This window comes from Marmota marmota, unplaced genomic scaffold (assembly GCF_001458135.2).
Source record: "Marmota marmota marmota unplaced genomic scaffold, marMar, whole genome shotgun sequence".
Classification (NCBI taxonomy): domain Eukaryota; kingdom Metazoa; phylum Chordata; class Mammalia; order Rodentia; family Sciuridae; genus Marmota; species Marmota marmota.
In genome coordinates, this window is record NW_026000172.1 from 2,239,265 (window position 1) to 2,259,300 (window position 20,036).

Sequence of the window (20,036 nt, forward strand, 5' to 3'; positions counted from 1 at the left end):
CTCCCCTCCCCTCTTCTCTCTCTACCCCCTCTACTGTCATTCATTTCTCCCCCTTGTATTATTTTTCCCTTTCCCCTCACTTCCTCTTGTATGTACTTTGCATGGAAATGGAAGGAGACCCTCAGGGTTATACAAAAGTAGATCACTCTTTTAAGAGGAAAATTTGCCTAGGATTAGCTGTAGCCTGAGGCCCTCTTGTTCAATTCACAGACCTCAAGAGGAAACTGCCGCCAGGAACCTGTCATTCTGGCCTCACTGATTCCTAGGTTGGACGTCATCTACTGTCACTCAGAAAGGTCTCTGGGCTCAGCCTGCGGGGCGGGTCTGCAGCCCTGTGCAGTGGAGAGCACTCGGGGAGAACCGTCCAATCCTGGCACAGCCAGGGCGGCTTCCGCGTCTGGCCGGGCCCTTTCCTTCTGAGCCGCCCTTCTCGCGATTTCGGCTTCCGTCGCCAGTCCTGGGGTCCCGCTGGCTTTGCCCTGCGGGTGCTGAAGATCCCTGGTGGCCGCCTGGCTCCCGAGCGCCAGGAAATGGTGAGTGTGGCGGGGCCTCTTGAGCCCGGGGAAGGAGGTCGCTGGAACCGCGGGAATGGCTACGGTGGGGCCAGGAGCTGCTGGGGACTCCGGGGTCCGCGGCCTGAGCCCTCCTCCTGGCAGTGTCCCCTCAGGCCCCTGGCCAACCAGGTGGGGAGCGTGTCGGCAGCAGAGCTCCTGCCCAGCCTGCTGCACCCGCTCAGCTAGCCCTAGAGAGTCAGCAGCCCGGTCTTCCCAGGTGGGTGGTGATTGACAGGCGGGATGGCGGTTGGAGAAGTCTCTCCACGTGGGATTTTCCTGCAGGAGAGGAGCAGTGGCTCTGGGCTTCGCTGCCGCCGTCCTCCTAAGCTAGCTGGCTTTCTTGCTTTTTCTCCCTCCTTCCCAACCTTCCTTCCGCAGGGTGCTTTACCAGGAGCTCCATCCCTGGTTCTGATGTAGGGCGGAGGGGGCGGCACCTGAGGAATTCGCGGGCAGCAGGTTTACTTAAGTTGCAGCCGTCCAGATGGAGCAACGCGGGGACCCTGGTAGGGAACTTCTCTGAGATTTATAGTCAGTGCGTGGTTACAGGGCAGCTACTCCTTATCCCATATTTGTAGGTGACACAGGTTGTTACCAAGGGAAACAAAAGTGAAGCTTCTGTTCAGCAAGCTCCCTGAGAAGTCTGTGACATCTGTCTGCAAACTTGGCTTTTACAAGAAAGAGCAAGCTCAACCCACAGTGAGCGCTCTGGAGGAAAAATACTGCTGACATTCTTTATAACAATCTTGGTGACAAGAAGAGAAACTTAATTTTGCTAGTGGTTGTTTTGGGGCTACATGAGTACTTTTTATTTTTTATTTTGAGACAGGGTGTAGCTAAATTGCTGAGACTGGCCTAGATATGGTCGGATTTATACAGACCTTTCTATTGGATTTAAGAGTACAAGTTTCAGCCGTGAAAGGACACTTGCAATGTCCAGGCAAAGTCCAAACACCAGGCCACAGCCCGGAATCCCAAGCCAGAGCTTTATTGTCAGTAGCAGGAGGCAAAGCCTCAGCCCTCCCAGGGCAGGATTTAGCTGGAGGAGGAGTTCCTTAAGCTGCTTAGGGGTTTCATCATAAGCTGGGGTGGGGTTGGATCCTTCAGAGCTCACATGTTCTTGTGGGAAGCTAAGCAGTGTTGCCTCAAAATGGAAATTTAAAAGCCTCTAGATAAAATGGCTCCTGACCTAAAATGGTGAATCTGATGCCAATAAACTGGGCTCGGTGATGCACACCTGTGATCCCAGAGGCCCTGAAGGCTGAGGCAGGAGGATTGGGAGTTCAAAGCCAGCATCAAAAACTTATCAAGACTCTAAGCAACTCAGTGAGACCACATCTCTACATAAAATTTCAGAAAAAACAGGATGAAGCTTTGTGGTTAAGCACCCCTGGGTTTAATCCCTGGTACCAAATAAACAAACAACAACAAGACAAAAACAATTATATGGATTCATCTATGGATTTTTTTTTATACTGTGAATCCTTGATTATTATGGTAGTGTTATAGTTTCATGATATACACTATCTAGTAATGATAGCTACTTCTTTTGCTCTTATAAGTAAAAGGTTTCTCTGCTGTTATGCTCAAATTCAGGACCCCCAAAAGACCACCAGAGACCAAGATCGATGTAAGCAGCAAAGAGGTGTTTATTGCAAGCTAGCTCGGTCCTCCGCGTGCACACAGCAACTGGTGACGCTGAGAGGCCCCGAGCCCAGGGTTTGAAGCAGTTTTATACATTCTTTGGAGAAGGCAGGGACCCCCACATACATCATAGCATCTCTTAGCAAATCATCGCACACCGCAGGAAAATCAAATAACAACTCTAAAACATTATTAGTACATTCACTGGCGGGAACAAGTTGGGTAGGGGTGATTGGTCAGTACAAAAGGGGTATTCATTTGAACTGATTGGTTTAAGCCAAGAGGGGTGTTCGCGCTGAACTACATGGTTTCCCAACATATTATCAACCACCATAAACTACTGGGAGGGTCATCTGGCATCCCAGGTATTTCCCTGTCTCATGCTGATTGGTGGCTGCTAGGGGGTTGTTATGGATCCCCACCTAGCCTGACTGAGTCAGGGACACCTGGCACAGCAGATCTCTCCTGTTATTTGTAGATAAACAACTTAACAGGGTGGGAATGTGCCTAGGAGTGCTCTGTGGGTCCTTCCAAGGACAAAGGTGATGTCCCTTCCTTGGACAGGCTTTGCTCTGAGGTAGAGGCTGGTTTTTCATGCTAAGTCAACATGTGTTTAACTTAGTGGATAAATTATAGAAACTTATTCTTTCGTTCCTTATTCCATTACAAATAAAGCATGCTGATTTTTTTTATTAGTGCATTATAGTCATACATGCTGTTGGGGTTCATTTGCTGTAATTATTCAAGCATGAGTTTAATTTGCTCCATTTTAGTGGTACTTCCCCCTTTCCCTCTCCTCCTAGCTCCCCATTCCCCCTCCTCTCCTGGTCTTCCTTCTATTTATTTATATTTTAAACTACTGCTTTATAGATAAACTTAACGGTGAAATTCACTGTGATATTTTCATATATGTGCAGAGCAGTTTTGATGGGATAATATAGATAAGTATGGGGGAAATGGTCATTGCTGTAATGATGACTTTTGTTACTGGTGCATGGGATGTGTAATGGAGTCTTTTATGGACTTCTGTATATTTTAGTTTCTCATAAATCCTACACATTTCTCTTAACAAATATGTTCCCATGTGAGATACAACATTTATGTGAATCTTTATGAAAGTCACGTGGTGTTGGGCTTGGTGGCCCTGAGTCTGTTATAACAGTCTGTAATCCCAGTGGCTCAGGAGGCTGAGGCAGGAGCATCCTGAGATCCTTCAACCTCAGCAACTTAGCAAGGCCCTAAGCAACTCAGTGAGACCCTGTGTCTAAATAAAATACAAAAAAGGGCTGGGATATGGCTCAAGGGTTGAGTGCCCCTGGGTTTAATCCCCAGCACCAAAACAAAACCAAAAAAACCTCAGGTAGTGTAAACTTGTGTGTGTCCATCCTCACCTTGTCAAGATGACTTTCCCCCATGTAGACTTTATGTCACTGGGTTCTTATTATGCCCTGGACCCATGTTTCAGAACTGCCTGATGTGAGGATCTCACAGCTGTCTAAGTTCTCTTGGAGTGTCTCATGAACATCAGTACCTGGGTACATTTCTTTTTTTTCTTTTCTTTCTTTCTTTCTTTTTTTTTAGTTGTAGATAGACACAATATTTTTATTTTATTTGTATATTTATGTGATGTTGAAGATCGAACCCAGTGTGCCCACTGCATACTGCCGCAGTCCGGCTGCAGCAAAATAACCGGGGGGTGACGAACAACTTGTGTATGTTGATACAGCAGGAGTGGGAGCCGTTTATTATAGGACAACAGAGGTAGTTATACATTCCACACAGCTTATATTAATTAGCATAAACTAGATACAGCAGTCAACCAATAAGAAATCTCCACACTTAATGGCTCCTGGCCTTACTTCACAAACCACTCCCTCTGGCAATATGCCAGGCGCCATCCAGACTTGTTTACAGACTCTAACACATACGAGGCAAGTGCTTAACCACTGAGCCATAAACCCAGCCCTAAATACATTTCTTGATGTGGTTGGATGTGTAGGCCCTTCTGTTGCACTTAACAATACAAATGGTTTTGATATATATATTGATGTATCTGTGGAATGTTCTGTGTTGTGATTCTTGGGTCTTTATTATTGTAATAATATAGTTCACTCATATACATTAGAGTCAGGAAATGATAGCTGCTGCTTTTGCTATTGTAGTTCAGAGATTTCTTGGCTAATTGGACACATAGTTATCCTTCCAGAAGAATGTCAGAACTTTTTGCTGTGGTCCCTTCTTTTATTAAAATAAAGCATGATGAAATTTTGATGGAATATTATTCTAGATTAACTTGGGGAAATGGTCATCTTGATATTGAAGAGTTTTGTCATCTATGCATGGGGTATGTAATTGAGTCTTTTATGTTCTTATGTGTATTTTATTTTCTCATAAATTCTACACATTTCTTTAAAAATATGCTTATGTGTTAAAAACAACATTTGTGTGACATTTATTGAAAACTGACATGTTGTATACTATTTTAATAATTTTATGTACTATGACATAAATGTGTCTGGCTCCTGAAAACCATTATTTCCTACAGTTTGTTGTTCCTCTTTCTGAGTGTGCAGGCTCCTTAGGCACACCCCTGGGCCTCAGGCCTTTGAGCAATACAGCTGTGTCCTTCTATGTCATTAGGGTTCATGTGTGCTGCCATTTCTAGGAGCCTCTGTTTCTGGTGGGGGAGTATCATGTATCTTTAGTGGCAAAATAGTTTCCACAGATAGATAATGACAACTTAAACTCCACCTTCACTTCATGAGTATTCATTGACTTCATATGTTCTTTAATACTATTTAGTTTTGTGTGTATGATGTGATTTTATTTTACATTTCTCTAATTTCCAAAGAGGTTGAGTCTTTTATGATTATTGAACACTTAGATGTCTCCTATAAAAAGTGATTTTTCAAGTCTCTTGCCTGCTTTTCTTTTGGGGTGTCTCTCTAAACCTTTCTTCCTGTGTTTGATTATATGTGAGGAAATTAGTTTCTTTGACTCTGTCACTTCTCTTTGCACCCTTTAATGACACCATTTTATGAATAGGATTTTCATTTTAATATTGTATAATATGAAATTTTAAAAATATTGTTTTGTGTAACTTTGCAGAGAAATAGGTCTCTTTTTTATTTGTTGTTATTCTTTTCCCCTTCTACTGTGATACTGGGGATTAAAGCCAGGGTGTTCTATCACTGAATTGCATTCTTAGCCCTTTGAAAAGTTTTACTTTTCCTCAGGGTGTTGCTGAATTGCTGGGGCTGGCCTCACAGTTGTGATCCTCTGGCTTTAGCCTCTACAGTAACTAATATTGCAGGCATGCACCATGACATACACCCTAGCCCACCCTTTCTTACATTGACTTTCCAATGCTTTATATTTTCTTTTTATTTCAGAACTTATTGCATCTGAAATGAGTTCTTATGTGGTAGGGGTGAAAGGTACAATAGCATTTTTATTTTCACACAGGTGTCCCATTATTCCTGTATCACTTTCTTTGGAAAGAATGCCATTTTTTCCTTCCCTGCACTGCAGTCTCTATCATTTATCATTGTCTAATAGCAAGAGATGTATAAAGGGTTTTATTTTTAATTCCACAGCCTAATAATTCCTTTCATTACAAGGTCTACCACTGAACACTGTAGCTCTGTAACATACATGGGTAACCTACATGGTGTTTGGGTTAGGGATAGAGTTCAGGTGCACTGGCTGTAGCATATAGCCTATGCACACAGTGGTTCATACCATCTAGGGCTCGTCATTACTCTCTATGATGACAGAATCATCCCACAATGAATGTTCTAGAATGTATCTTCATCATTAAGTGAAACATCATTGCATATGTACATATATGTGCAATTATATAATATATATTTAGCACAATTTTTCTTGTCAAATTTACCAGAGCTCTTTCAATTTCAATTGTTTTTTAAAAACACGAACATTTGACATTAGTGATCCTCTGTGTAGGTTCATTTTTCAATACCTTCAAATTTTGCTCTTTTGCTTAGGATTTTCTTTACTCTTATTTTCATAAAGTTTGCTTCTTCTAAACTATTGAGCCTGATTACTTGCTAATAAATTCTTAGTCCTTTTATAGCTAACTGGTTAAAGACTGTATATTTTCCTTTTTAACCTCAGCTTTAGATGCATTCCACTTTTTTACAGCCTTATGGAGGTTTGATGAACATATACCTACATACATCAAAGGTTTATGTTTTTGTGTTTAGGCATATGTACACACCCATGCTATAAATGCTCAAAAGAGTTTAATCCTGACAATAACCCCGCCAGGAAACTTTATTACCCCCATATTTACAGAGGAGGAAGCAGATCCTAAGAGAATAAATAACTACCCAAGTTCACACAGCCCAGAGTTATGAAGTGGCCTTGTGGGAAATCATGCTCAAGACTTCTGGCTAGGAAGCCTCTCTTCCCACCACATCTGAGTCCATTTAGATTCACCACACTTAAGAAATAAGTGGATTGCAATCAACAAAATTATCATATCCATTACTAAAAGTGTCCTCTAGTGCCCATTTAAATCCCTCCTTTATGCTGTCACCCAAACTTTTATGTAATAAATTTGATCTTATTGAGCAAGAAGAGGGCAAACTTCAAAATGATAAAGATCCTTGAATTACCATGGAGGGAGCACTTCCTGTCTCTACTGCCTCCAACAAGACACAGAGCATTGATGATCCCCAACAACCCTCCCTGCCCTCTTCCTCTTACCACCCTCCATTCTCCCCAGTGGTTAGTGCTGCTTTCTTTTTTCATGTAGTTCTAGAGAAGTGTTAGTTAAAGGCAAAGCAAGCAAACAGTAAAAGAGAAGTGTGACTCCCTCTTTACTGGTTCATAGAAAAAGGGGAGGAGAAGGGGGCAACAGTGGGCTGGGCTGCAGCACTGACCCCAGCCCAGCCGGGTGCTCTCTGATAGGAGGCATGTGAGGTGAATCCTAGGATGAAGGAGAGGCTGGGCAGGACATGAGGCTGTGGTTGCTAGGAGAGGCTGGCAGACTGCAAGCTGTAGGAGTGGGGAAAGGAGCAGGGAAGGGGGTCAACTGGGGACCAGCTGGAGGCTCAGATGCAGCAGGCTGGAAGGTGTAACTGTGGCAGAGGGAGGGGGAGTGCCAGCACCTGGGGAGGTGGAGATGAGAAGGCTGGTGTGAACACAGAGATGTGGGATCAAGGGCTGTGATGAAGGGAGACTAGGTGTTTCAAAGTGTGAGGAAGAGGACTCAAAATCCATGCTGAGCTCCCTGAGTTTGAAGAACAGGGTCCCTGAGGTTTCATTGTAGGATCATAGAAGATATGAGTATAAACATTGCAGTGGATATATTGTTTAAAAAATGCTTCTGGATAGGACTTGGTCAAAAGTGAAGTAATTAGAAAGTATAAATTTGCAGAAAGATTATGAATTGTTCATCTCCTATCACCCAGCTGTTTTATTTCATTGTTTGTAGAAGTTTTCAGTGTAATAGAATCAACCGAAGACTCCCAAATTTGTTTAGTGAGTGACAGATTCAAAGAGAGTGAGCATATTGTCATCTAATTTATCATCAAATTCAATGTAAAAGAGGGACATGAATTTTTTTATGCTCTAGATTACTTTTATTAAAAATTAAAAATTTTTTAGTTTTAGTTGGATACAATATCTTTATTTTTTATGTGGTACTGAGAATCAAACCCAGTGCCTCACTCATGCTAAGCAAGTGCTCTACTGCTCAGCCACAACCCCAACCCCTATATTTCTTGTTTTCAATTGGATAAAATCAGGCCAAGGAGCAAGTTTCCTAGTTTATTCTTTGTTTCTTTTGTTATATAAATTTATGTTGTTTAATAGTATGTTTAGCAATAAATATAAAGAGAAAAATTAGTTATACAGGTAACCAATTTAACATATGCATCAGAAAGTATGTTGTGTATTCACAATGGTGTATTATTATCCATCCATAGACAAAGATGGGATCCTGTCATATCCAGCAAAATAGATGGAACTGAATACTGTAATGCTAACTCATGAACGACAGGCACAGAAAGAGGTATCACATGCTATCTATTAGACATGGCAGCTAAAATAAAACTGATATAAACATAGAGTGTTGACTCTGGCAGGAGAGGGCTCTGGGTCATCAGGAGTGGAAGAAGGGTGGTTGGACGTGGTCAGAACATGTGCGTGTGTATATGAACATATGAAAACATCACACCAAATCTCATTAACAAATACAGTGGATACGTGTTAATAAAATTTATCATCTCCTATAATTACTTTATTCTGTAGTAACAACATCTAAACTTTTACTCTTTGGAAGTTCTGGTATATGATACACCATTATTAATGATCAACCTCTAGTAACCACAGTTCTCTGTGCATTCAAAAATTTCTCCCAGATTCCACATACAGAGTATGCAAAATGTTTCTTTCTGTGTCTGGATCATTTCACTTACCATGATGTTCTTCAGCTTCATCTATGTTATTTTAAGTGGCAGCATATTTGTTTCTTTTGTTACTGGGGTTTGAACTTAGGGTTGTTTGGCCACTGAGTGGCCACTGAGATGTATCCACAGCCTTTTTTTTTTTGTACTAGAATTTGAATGCAGCGTATTTTACCACTGAGCCACATCCCCAGCCCCTATTTTGTATTTTATTTAGAGACAAGGTCTCACTGAGTTGCTTAGCACCTCACTTTTGCTGAGGCTGGCTTTGAACTCATGGTCCTCTTGGCTCGGCCTCCTGAGCTGCTAGGTTCAGTGTGTGCCACTGAACCTGGCCCCGGTTAATTTTATTTTTTATTTTTAAGATAGCATCTTGCTAAGTTGCTGAGGCTGACCTTGAAATTTTGCCACTGCTTCCAACTATAATATAATTTAGTATAAAAGCTGAATGATAAGCCAGGTGTGGTGACACATGCCTGTAACATCAGGTATTCAAGAGGCTGAGGCACAAGGACCACAAATTTGCAGCTAGTCTCAGCATCATAGTGAGACCCTCTGCATCTTTAATAGACCCTGTCTCAAAATGATCTTAAAAAGTGAACAATTGTATGTAGGTATGAATTTTTATATATTTGACAGGAAAGCTAAGAATAACCATTGGATACTCAGATTTTTGAAAAATATTGGTGTTTGGGATGTGGCTCAAGCGGTAGCACGTTCGCCAGGCATGCTTGCGGCCCAGGTTCGATCCTCACACCACATACAAGCACAGGATGTGGTTGAGCCTGACATGTCACTTTACCTTTATCACAATGTCATCACCTTCAGGTGAGGCCCCAGTGTCAGTTGTACCCAGCATCTCCTGCTGGGCCTGTTCTTACTGTGGCATATTTTTTAATATAGGGAGGCCTTTCCCGTGCTTTCTTAAGGCTTCATTGATGACCTCTTTGTTGGGGCTGCCAATAAAAGAACTGGCTTTACACACCTGTAATCGCAGAGGCTCAGGAGACTGAGGCAGGAGGATCCCAAGTTCAAAGCCAGCTTGAGGAAATGTGAGGTACTAAGCAACTCAGTGAGACCCTGTCTCTAAATAAAATACAAAATAGGCTGGGGATGTGGCTCAGTGGTTGATTGCCCCTGAATTCAATCCCTTATACAAAAAGCAGGGGGTTGTGGAGCTGGCTTTAGTTTCTGTTCTTTGCAGGCATTTCCTTAAAGACAGAATCAGTTAGTTGTGAGAGGTTTATGTCAGTTTCTTTTTCCACGCATTGTTCAAGTACTCTGTCTAATGAAGGTCACATTGACCATACAGAGATTTTTTTTTTTTTTTTTAAACCAGAGGTTGAACCCAGGGTCTCTTACACACTGAGCCATATTCCCAGCCTTTGTTTTATTTTCAAACAGGGTCTCCGAGGCTTTTCAGAGCCTTCTAAGTTGCTTAGAACCTTGCTAAATTACTGAGACTGGCCTCAAATATGCAATCCATCTGCCTTAGCCTCCCAAGTCATTGGAATTATAAGCATGCACAATCACATATGTCGAGTTCCTCATGACTAAATCACTCAGGGTCACTCCAGGGGAACTGGGCTGCATAAAATAACCACACAAGAGACAGAGATACATTTTTCTTTGGGGGTTCTGTGATGGCTCCTCTGACCTTAAGGATCCACAGAGAGAGAGAGAGAGAGAGAGAGAGAGAGAGAGAGAGAGAGAGAGCTCCTGCTGACCCCTTTTATTGTGGAAAAGCCATTCAAATGAGGCAAGGGGTCAGGTTTCAGGGGGCTGAATCTAGCTTTGTGATGCCTGCTGTCGGCAGGTTGACTGACATCTAGGAAGGCCACACCCAAAGGCAGAGCAAGAGAAGGGGGCACACAAAGGATGTTTCCATGGAATTTTCTATCCCAAACAGGGCAAAGGGGTAATATCACAAAGGAACAGGTGAGTGTAGCTCAATCCATGGGTGACACTCCTTTGTCTGCAGATGCATCCTCAAACTTCCAGGATTGGGGCAATGTCCAGGTCACCATGAGATGTAGTGATGGTCAGAGCCTCTCCACTCCAGGATGGAGACGCAAATCATTCAGAGTGGCCTCCCACATATTCCCCTTTCTTAATTAAAAAAAAAACAAAAAAACACCACCAACAACTGGGGAATTATATCTTTCAGTCACTGGATTCTTGATCCGAGGTCATCATGATCTACTATTGAAACACAAAAGGAATTAGTAGAAAACATATCATTTCAATAACACCATCAATTTGGAAGATCCAGGTTATTATTATTATTATTATTATGACAAACACTCATCAGAAGATTCTTAATCTTTTCCCAATTTTATTGGGAGACATTGTATATGGCCATAGTAACAGACATTTTTATTGGTATGGCATTTAAGCCTCTCCATAAACCTCAGAGCAAAGAGCTCATTCCCATTATTCATTACATTGTTTTCTAGAGCATTGTAACTTAGTTCTCATCCTCCATCAGCTCTTATCTGACCATGAAGGATCTTGGAAGTAATTTAAGTCAAATATAAAAAAAAAAAATCTGTATGTTGAAGTTTTAAGATGTAGCCACAAAGGCTGTAATTGAAGAAGCAAGAATAATATTTAAAGTAGTCACTTCAAGGATCATGAGACTAGCAGCTTGCCTGGATTTGGTAAATTGACATGCACCTGTCTCAAAGCCTGAACATTAACTTCAGCATATTATAACTCTGAAATATTAGCTGGCAATAACTAGTGATACAATAAATTGTATTCTTACAGGCTGCAGGATATTTATTATCTTTTCTCTTAATTTTCACATTTAAGTAGTCTATTAGGTCTGTCAGTAATGTGAATACTCTGAAGACAGAAGTCAAACATCAAATATCCTTTTGGATGCCATCTCACTGAGAGTTAAAGTTTCTAGGAGTCATGGCATCCTCATGTGATTGTTCTTGTCCATTCTAGGAGACCAGCCTAAAATATATCCACTATTTCTAGATATCTTGTATTGTACTGACAAGACATGTACAATCCATCCACTTAGAAAAGGTATTAACTTCTATTGTAGAATGATTAGGGCAATAATTCACTGCTGGATATTTTATGTAAATAACTGGCCTGTATAGGAAAAATCTATTTTAATAATCTTTCTATTTTGACAATTGTCCAGATAAGTAGTCTTAATTACTAAGGACCAGCATAATTGGCTGGTTTAGTTTTCTCATAAGCTGTCTTTTTCTCAAAAGATACTCGTAGACAGCCTGTTTACCATAGGAGCAGCATGTAGGTCTAACTGACTGTTACAGTCAGTATGATTAATCTAGTTTCATGGGTAGATTTTTCAGTCCACACTGCAAGGCACATTAAAGGTGGACATGTGAAGTGTGTCTATAGAAGGCTCTTTATAATTTTCACTTACCTGACAAGCTCATGAAACTACATAGCTATAAACTCTGTAGCTGGAAATTTACCTTCCTGTGCCAGGTTTCTCAGTCATTTTCATGATGACAGGTTTAAACTCTCCTTTGAAATCTGATTTAATTTACTGAACTGTGTTCAGTAACATTAAGACTCTCAATATTACAATGTAAGAAAAATTTGAAATATTTTGCAAGACCTAGTATGTGCCTCTGGGGTTCTATTTCCCTCTTTTCTTTATTTAATAAAATTGAGTAAAGGCTTCACATAAGCCATAGTATCATCAGCTTAAGTTATAGATAATAGTACAAATATTTAAATGATAAGAATTGATTTACCTTTTATTGATTATTGTAATTTCCCAATATAGACTAGTTGATCCATCCTAACCATTTAGAATTCTCAATCTCTTTTTGAGAGAACATCTCTATATTTTAGAATATTATCCTTTAAATAGGTGTCTCTTAATTGTCTTGGGATTTACAGGAGTGGTTGGGAGGCCACTCTGAGGCCGAGGCCTAGAGCACTGGGTGGGCACAGGGGCCGTGATCTTGTGCAGGAACGGAAATATTGCTGATTTGTTTTCTTGTTGTCTCTTTCATAAAATCTTGGTGTCAAACATTCCAGTTTATCCACATACTTGAATTTTTTATTTTTTGATATAGGTTTAAGATTTTTAATCATGGTTTAAAAATAGGAGTGAATTAGGTGAAATGCTCTGAAGAAGCCAAGGTAATTCTTTCCATAAAGTAATGCTGTGTTTCAATAATGAGAACCTAAACACCCCTGGGGTCCTCATTAGATAAACACATGGGCTTTGGCATTTCTGGTGTGTCTCATGGACCTCCTCTTCCTTCTGCACACAGAGATAATGACAGTCCTGTGACTATTTAGTCACTGCTCATAATTTTACCATGTATTTCTCAAAATCATTTTTTTTGTTTTGCTTGCTTGATTGTACTACTTTTGAGTTTTGCATAACTTACTTTTCCCACTGCTATTCCATTAGGATTATGTTCAGAATTTCTTTCTTTTCTTTTCATTTTCAACCATTTCTTTGCCTGTGTCTCTTGAACACACTCTGCGGTGCTGCTGTCTGGGGCTCTGTTCTTCTTAATTGATTCCTTAGTTGTACTGCCTGTGGATCTTGAATTGTTTCAAATTTGTTTTTTGATCATGTTGACAGTGTTTTTTTTTTTTTTTAAACTTTTCCCCACATATTAATGATTCATGAATATTTTAATCCTTGGGAAAAAACAGTGGATTGTGTATTATGCATAAATTCAGATCTACTGGTAAATGTCAGTGAAATGTGTCAATCATCTGGGCATGCATGCATGTGTGTTTGTTCCTCATGAACATTTACTCTTACTTATTTTGATGTCGTTTTACATTGCTTTTATTCATAATCTGACATTGAGCACTTTTCTTATATGGTTTTTAATTTAAACACAATTTCCATCATTTTATTACATTTAATTAATTTGTATGTTTATTACTTCTTCCTGTTTTACATATTTTACTGACAATACATTTTTTACCTATATTTCTTTCATATAAATAACTTCTTATGAAGCAGGGTCTCTTTTCACTTCATGCTACATTTTTATGGACTTCTCTACATTTTAATGGAGTTGAATTGATCAATCTGTTTTTTGGATTTGCTTGATTTTCTTGTATAAATTTCTTGGAGAACAGAAGGTGGTGTTGAGCTCCCAGAGTTAAATCCTTAGTTTCCAAGCCTCAGCTCCAGAGACAGATTCATTCTGGGGATACATATCACCCATCCATCTGTCTCCGGAGCTTGTGAGTTCTCCATACAAGTTTATTCCTCGGCAAAAAGATTTTCTTTTTGAAATCTAGGTCAAACAGACTCCTTACATGAGCTAGCCAAAATATTTGTTTTCTTGCTTTTAACTCTTTTTAAAAAAATATTATTGCTGTACAACTCCAATTTTTATGTGTTAATTATTGTATTCTTTTTGGGATCTTTATTTGCTGTGGTGAAATAGACCAAGAGAGAAAGTGTCAGAAGCCTTGATCATGCAGGCACGAGCCTCACCTAGCTTCCTCCTTCCTGGTGTAGCCAGGGTTGGCTTTTGCTGTTCTGTGCTGAGGCCAGAGTTGGCTTGCTGCATCAACTGAGTTGTAATATGACATCATCACACTGGGAGAAGCTGACTTGGTGGATGTGGTCTTTGTGTAGGAGGTGCTTTGTTGAGAGCAGACGTCAGATTTTCCTTTCTTCCCAGGGTTATTTATTTTCTCTGATTCTTTCACAATATGAGAGGCAGGATCTCAAAATTAGATCCTCTTCCCTTTATAGCTGCTCACAAGGCTGACAACAAATCCTTTATTTTTGAGTTTCCTCCACAGATTCCAAAATATCAATTTTCTCTTTGCAGATCACAGGATTATTAACAGTTTTTACCCATGCAATATTTGAAGCCGACACAGTATTTTAATTGTCATATACCCCTCAGTAATGGATGATGGTTTTGAAAAAGTTTGTTTTCAGGAGGTTAATGTTGCATATGATTTGAGGGCAGAGAATAATCTCCAGACTCTGCTTTTAAAAATCTTTGTGCCTACTTTTTTCTTCCTTAGACACAGTCATCACCATATTTTTAACAAGTATTCTGGTTTATATCTGGGATGTCTCCAAAATCTCATGTATTGAAACATGGCCCCCAGTTGTGGCAAGATGGAGAGACGGGATTTTAGACCATGATTGGATCTTGGGGGCTCTGACTTCTGTGGACTAGTCCAGTAACAACTGAATGGATGATTGGAAGGGAACTAGTTGGAGGATGTGGGTCACTGGAGCAGCCCTGAACAGGACCATCTTCTTCCAGCACCTTCCTCCTTCTCTGCTGCCTGGCAGCCATGAGCTGAAGAGCTTTTCATGCTCTTTTTCCCTGATGTTTCTGTTTTGGAGTGAGACTACCATGGCCTGAGTGCTCTGAAACTGTGAGCTGAAATAAATGTTTCCTCTTCTAAGTTGTGACTTTTAGCTATTTATGTCAGAAATGAAATGCTCACTACAACAGAAAACCTACTAGTTGGCATGTCCTTATCCAGTGTCCTATTTTTTTCCCTGGTGCTGAATTTAAGAACTTCCTGGTGATGACACTTGGTACCCACAGGGGTATTTCACTAAGATTGTCTGTAGACCATCAGCCTCCTGGTCATCTCTTCCTAGAGGACAGGCTGAGGATTGGGGTGGAGACTTGGGGGAAAACTGGCTGGCCTGGGGCTTAGAGGCATCTCCTTTATCCATTTGTATTTACATCATAACCCCTTGGAACATGAATATTTTTCCTGTAACTTCCATTACATGCAGATTTTTGTTGGCCTACAAATTGGATCATGGTGTTGAGGGGGAAATACAGAATTCCTTCTCCTCTCTGCATTTTCTCTGAGTTTTGAATACAAGGAGAGTATCCCAAAGTTCAAGGAAAACCCACACCCTTCAGGTGTACAAGAGTCCACACTGTACTTCAGTAAGAATGGGGTGGGAAAAGGTCCAAGGTGTCAGGATGCCTTGACTTTAACCTTGGGTCTGACCTGTCTGTTTTACAGTCAGCTCTGCTCTTCCTGGGCTTGTCACCTTGAAAAGATTTCTTTACTTACTTCAGCTTCAACTTTTCCCTAACTGTAAAATGTGTTTTACTAATAAAGCTTCAAACATAAAAAAATATATCCAAAGCTACAGTATACAGTTGTACTTTAGGGAAGGAAGTCAGTCTTATGTTACTTTATTAAAATGTTTTATTTGCCTTTCTTCTCCTTCACAGTGTTTTTCATGGGATTTTCTTGTGCTCTGTGTTTGGGAGGTGATTTTAAATGGAATTCCCAGGCTTAGCTTTGGAAATTTTACCAGAAATAATAAATAGGGAAAATCTATTTCCCATTTTGGCAGCATAAAAATGAATGTAGTTTTAAAAAACTGATTGGTAGCTGCCTGGGTAAATCCCATATACCAAGTCATCACCTCCTCATCTATGAAACCATGTGATAGTCAATATGTGGTAGATCTTATCATATTGATATTGGAGTTTAATACTAAAACATGTGAGATAAGGTTTGGCAGATCCTAGAATTATTCACATGATTTGTGTTTAGTAAATTATTTGTTATCATGGAGATAGTAACCAAATATTACATTTGCTTTCTGAAAAAGGTGGATGTTTTTTCCATTTCAGGTATGAATGTAAGTCCTTTACACTTTTCTCGCCTCCCATGGACTGAGTTTGGCCAGGCATTGTGAGTGATGCATGCTTGGGATGCCAGCTACTCAGGAGGCCAATGCAGGAGGATTGCATGGTTTACAACAGCCTTAAATGCTTAGGGTCACCATGACTCAAAAAGTAAAAAAGGGCTACAGATGTTGCTAGTGGTAAACCTGTAAACAGTCCCTAGATGCAATCCCAATCAGAAAACAAAATCCCACTGAATGTGAATACTTTTACCTATTAAGTAGTGATACTTTCTCATCTAAAACTAAATGAATAAAATCAGGAAGCAGAGAGGTTTGAGTTAATAATCTTAAGCTTACAAAGGAAGGTCCTTGGGACCCATTTTTTTTTCATGAGTCCCATATTTTCCAGATATGGGTTTGAATGGTAGGTTATCATTCCTGAGAAGGAAGCCTAGAGAAGTAGGAGGAAGATGTAGTTGTTTTCCAGGAGTTTCCCAGGTCAGGGGCAGCTTTGAATTTTCCTCCCAAACTACTATGGAACATGCAGACTGTTACTTCTCCACTGTTCCAGTATTGTGTTTAACATGTTTAAATCCACTTTGCTTCACTTTCTTATCACAACAGTCAATTTGAACTCTGTTTAAAACATATATGGTGCACATGTCCCCCCTATATCAGGAGCCCTCTGTTCTTTCACTTCATCAAAGCCAGGCCAGGCATATGTGACCTGCGGGATTCAAAAGGTTTTCTTTTTGGTAAATGGACATCAGATTGTCTTGGTATCTTAGATTCCCATTGAGGATGTTTCTGGGTCATTAGAAGAAGTGAACCCTGCTTTGTTTTCATTCCATCTGGATGCTCCACTATCTATAAATACACAAAAGTTAATAAAATGCACATTCATTGCCCCAAAGAACGAAGTAAGTCTAAAAGAACAGAATGATTAGAAGAGACTCAATCTCTACAATGCCATGGAAAGTCTGCTGAAATACTTACTATGTCATTTAGTTTTGATTTGGCCACAGACATCACAGCAGTGATGATGTGTCCTTTTATATTGATTGATACTTTTTACCAACTTGTTCCATTTGTTCTTCAACTCTTTTAACCTTATTTGCTTTGTATAAATGCTGTCTGCCACATTTTCCCTATAATGTTATATGTCTTTCTCTTTGTCTTTAGGTGTTTTGGTAGGATTTTCTAAATAATCTACATAAACCATCATATTTGATACAAAACTCTTCTTTCTTAATAATTTTTCTTCATGGCCTGCTTTGGGTAAAGCAGCCTCTGCCTGTCTTTTGTTTAATGGAGACACTGGCTTTATTAACAGAGCTCCTGAAGCAGACCACAATCCTGTAGGCTTTCATTTTATTCTACCTGCAGCTCACAATCATAATCTCATAACATCTTGCATTTTCCATGAAAGAAATAAGAATTATATCTTTCCAAGTGTGTGAAAATTGTAATGTCTTCTTCAAAATAATTTTTTAGTAACAGGGACAACATGAAGAGTGTAAAAGATTCAGTAACTGTGGCTCTTATTTTATTCCCTATCCTTAAAGGTGTCTATCTCAATGCCTTTTAAGACAGCATTCATCCAAAATTGATTTATGTTTTAGAACCAGGAATATATGTCATATTTACATTTACATGAAAATTTGTCTGTTTTTTCAATGTATAAAGATGACATATCTACTTATGTATACATGAAACATAAATAAATATCACTTGATCAATCTGATCCTGTTTCTATTTAACATTTTTCAATTAGTCCTCTCATTAATAATCACTGTCCTGCTCTGAAAATTCTAACACTAACATTTTATGTTGACTTTAAAGCTCCCCGTGCTTTTTTTTTGAATTACAGGTCAAATAGACTTGGGTAAAAATCAAGCTCTACCATTTATTGGGTGTTTGACAAATTGTCATAAAAGATGAATACCAGTACTACTATCACATTCTTTTGGTTTTCTTCATTAAGACCTGAAAAACTCTTAGTGAGAAGTATAGATTTGCAATGATCTGTGAATGATCAAATGGTCAATGTGCTATTAATTGATCTATTCTTATTTCAGATTGGAATTACTGCTACATTTTCAGAAAACCAGGTCATATTTTAGTGAATCTCTGATTCATGGCTGTGCATTTGAAAATTTAGAATTACCCTTCTTACTCACCAGAACATTCTCCTTTGAGAAATAATTGATCTTATGATATATAAAATCACAATTAAAATGTATATTCTTGTGTTGATGCCTTAATTTTATATTTTATTTTGTAAAGTTGGAGTATATAAACTTTTTGTGGACTTATAATACTCTTTCCTCAGAATTAGAGAATATCACTGTTACAAAGTATTTTCTTGAGTAATTAAAGTCACTTACCTACTTGAGAACCAGTTCTACTAACTCTCATATCATCTTCAGTCAACTTAGAAGCTCTGTGAATGGTTAATTGGTCAGTGTGCTATTAATTTACCTATTCTTGTTTCAGGAACTGTTGACATTTAGGGATGTGGCCATTGATTTCTCTCAAGAGGAATGGGAATGCCTGGAGCCTGCTCAGAGGAATTTATACAGAGATGTGATGCTAGAGACCTACAGAAACCTGGTCTTCCTGGGTGAGCAGAGCTTCCTTTCAGTGATATGGAATGATGTGACCTACATGTCAAAATCCAATTTCTTCCCTTTATGGTACCAGAATAGAAGCATCAATACTCTCAGTGATAATTCCAACAAATAGTTCATTTTGCAATGAACACATTGCCTCTAAGCTGTATTTGGACACCCTCACCTGGTGCAAAGGAAAGAGCCCTGAGCTATGTACCCAGCTGGGCAGAAATTCATGAAACAGAGGACACAATTGAGAGGTCCAAGGCAAGGAGGAAGCCAAATACAAATGTTAGTGGAAAAGTTATTATGCCATAGAAATGGTCTTCCAGGAGCTTAGGTTTATTTCTAGTGCTGTCCTAGGAGGACACATACTGCCCTATGTTGAACATGGTTTCCTTTTTAGTCTCCTCCTTCTCCTCCATGGATGTCTGTGTTGAGTCAAATCAACAGCCCAAGCACTCCCCTTTGCTTGTGAGGTCAGCATGATCTGACGGCATTTTCATCATTTGACGTGTCTGTCAGAAATCTGTGCACAGTTCTGGAGACCTCGAGGTGAATCCATTTTAATATATTAGTATCATACAGCAGTGTATCTGATATCACTTAAGTATTTATTAATTAAAATTCCCATATCAAAACTCATTATGAATACTTATAAAGAATATTCTGTGGGATTTTTCTGCCATAGAGTGAATGTCAGTGATTCACAGTGGCTGTTCATTTTGGTTATATGGTCACAGGGGATAACTACAGTTATATAAAAGGGTTTGCAAAATAATCCATCCATGGGTATTCAGAATTTTGTTGGTTAAATTTTTTTTCTTTTTTTCTTTGCTGTAGTTCATTTTATAGGTTAGATTTCAAGATATAGTATAGATTTCCTCACATCAGTTAATGTTTCCATCTTTTTTAAACCTACATTTTATAGTTCGATGGCCATCTCCAATATTTCACAAATTAGGGCAGTGTAAGATGAAATTAAGTTATGCCTGATTCTTGTTTCCATTGTCAATACAATTATATTTGCTTCTGTTATTTTATTTTATTTTTGTTTCTATTGCCAGTAAAATTACATTTGAGATAAAATATATTGTATCTCAAAAGTTTTTGTTTTAAAGTATGTTGCACATATGATAATTATTTCTGGTCACTTTTGTGTGTACTATTCATATACACCTTTGCA

At 39.3% G+C, this 20,036-nt stretch overlaps 1 protein-coding gene across 1 annotated transcript in view; it reads left to right on the forward strand.

The window, feature by feature from the left end:
• The first annotated feature begins 234 nt into the window (after window positions 1-234).
• LOC107159747 (zinc finger protein ZFP2-like) overlaps window positions 235-20,036 on the forward strand; it is a 28,480-nt gene continuing 8,678 nt past the window's right edge. The window contains exons 1-3 of the mRNA XM_048787820.1: window positions 235-533; window positions 933-1,057; window positions 18,735-18,861. Of these exons, the coding sequence (XP_048643777.1) occupies window positions 18,782-18,861 (80 nt within the window). The 5' untranslated portion in view covers window positions 235-533; window positions 933-1,057; window positions 18,735-18,781. The remainder of the gene's footprint in view (window positions 534-932; window positions 1,058-18,734; window positions 18,862-20,036) is intronic.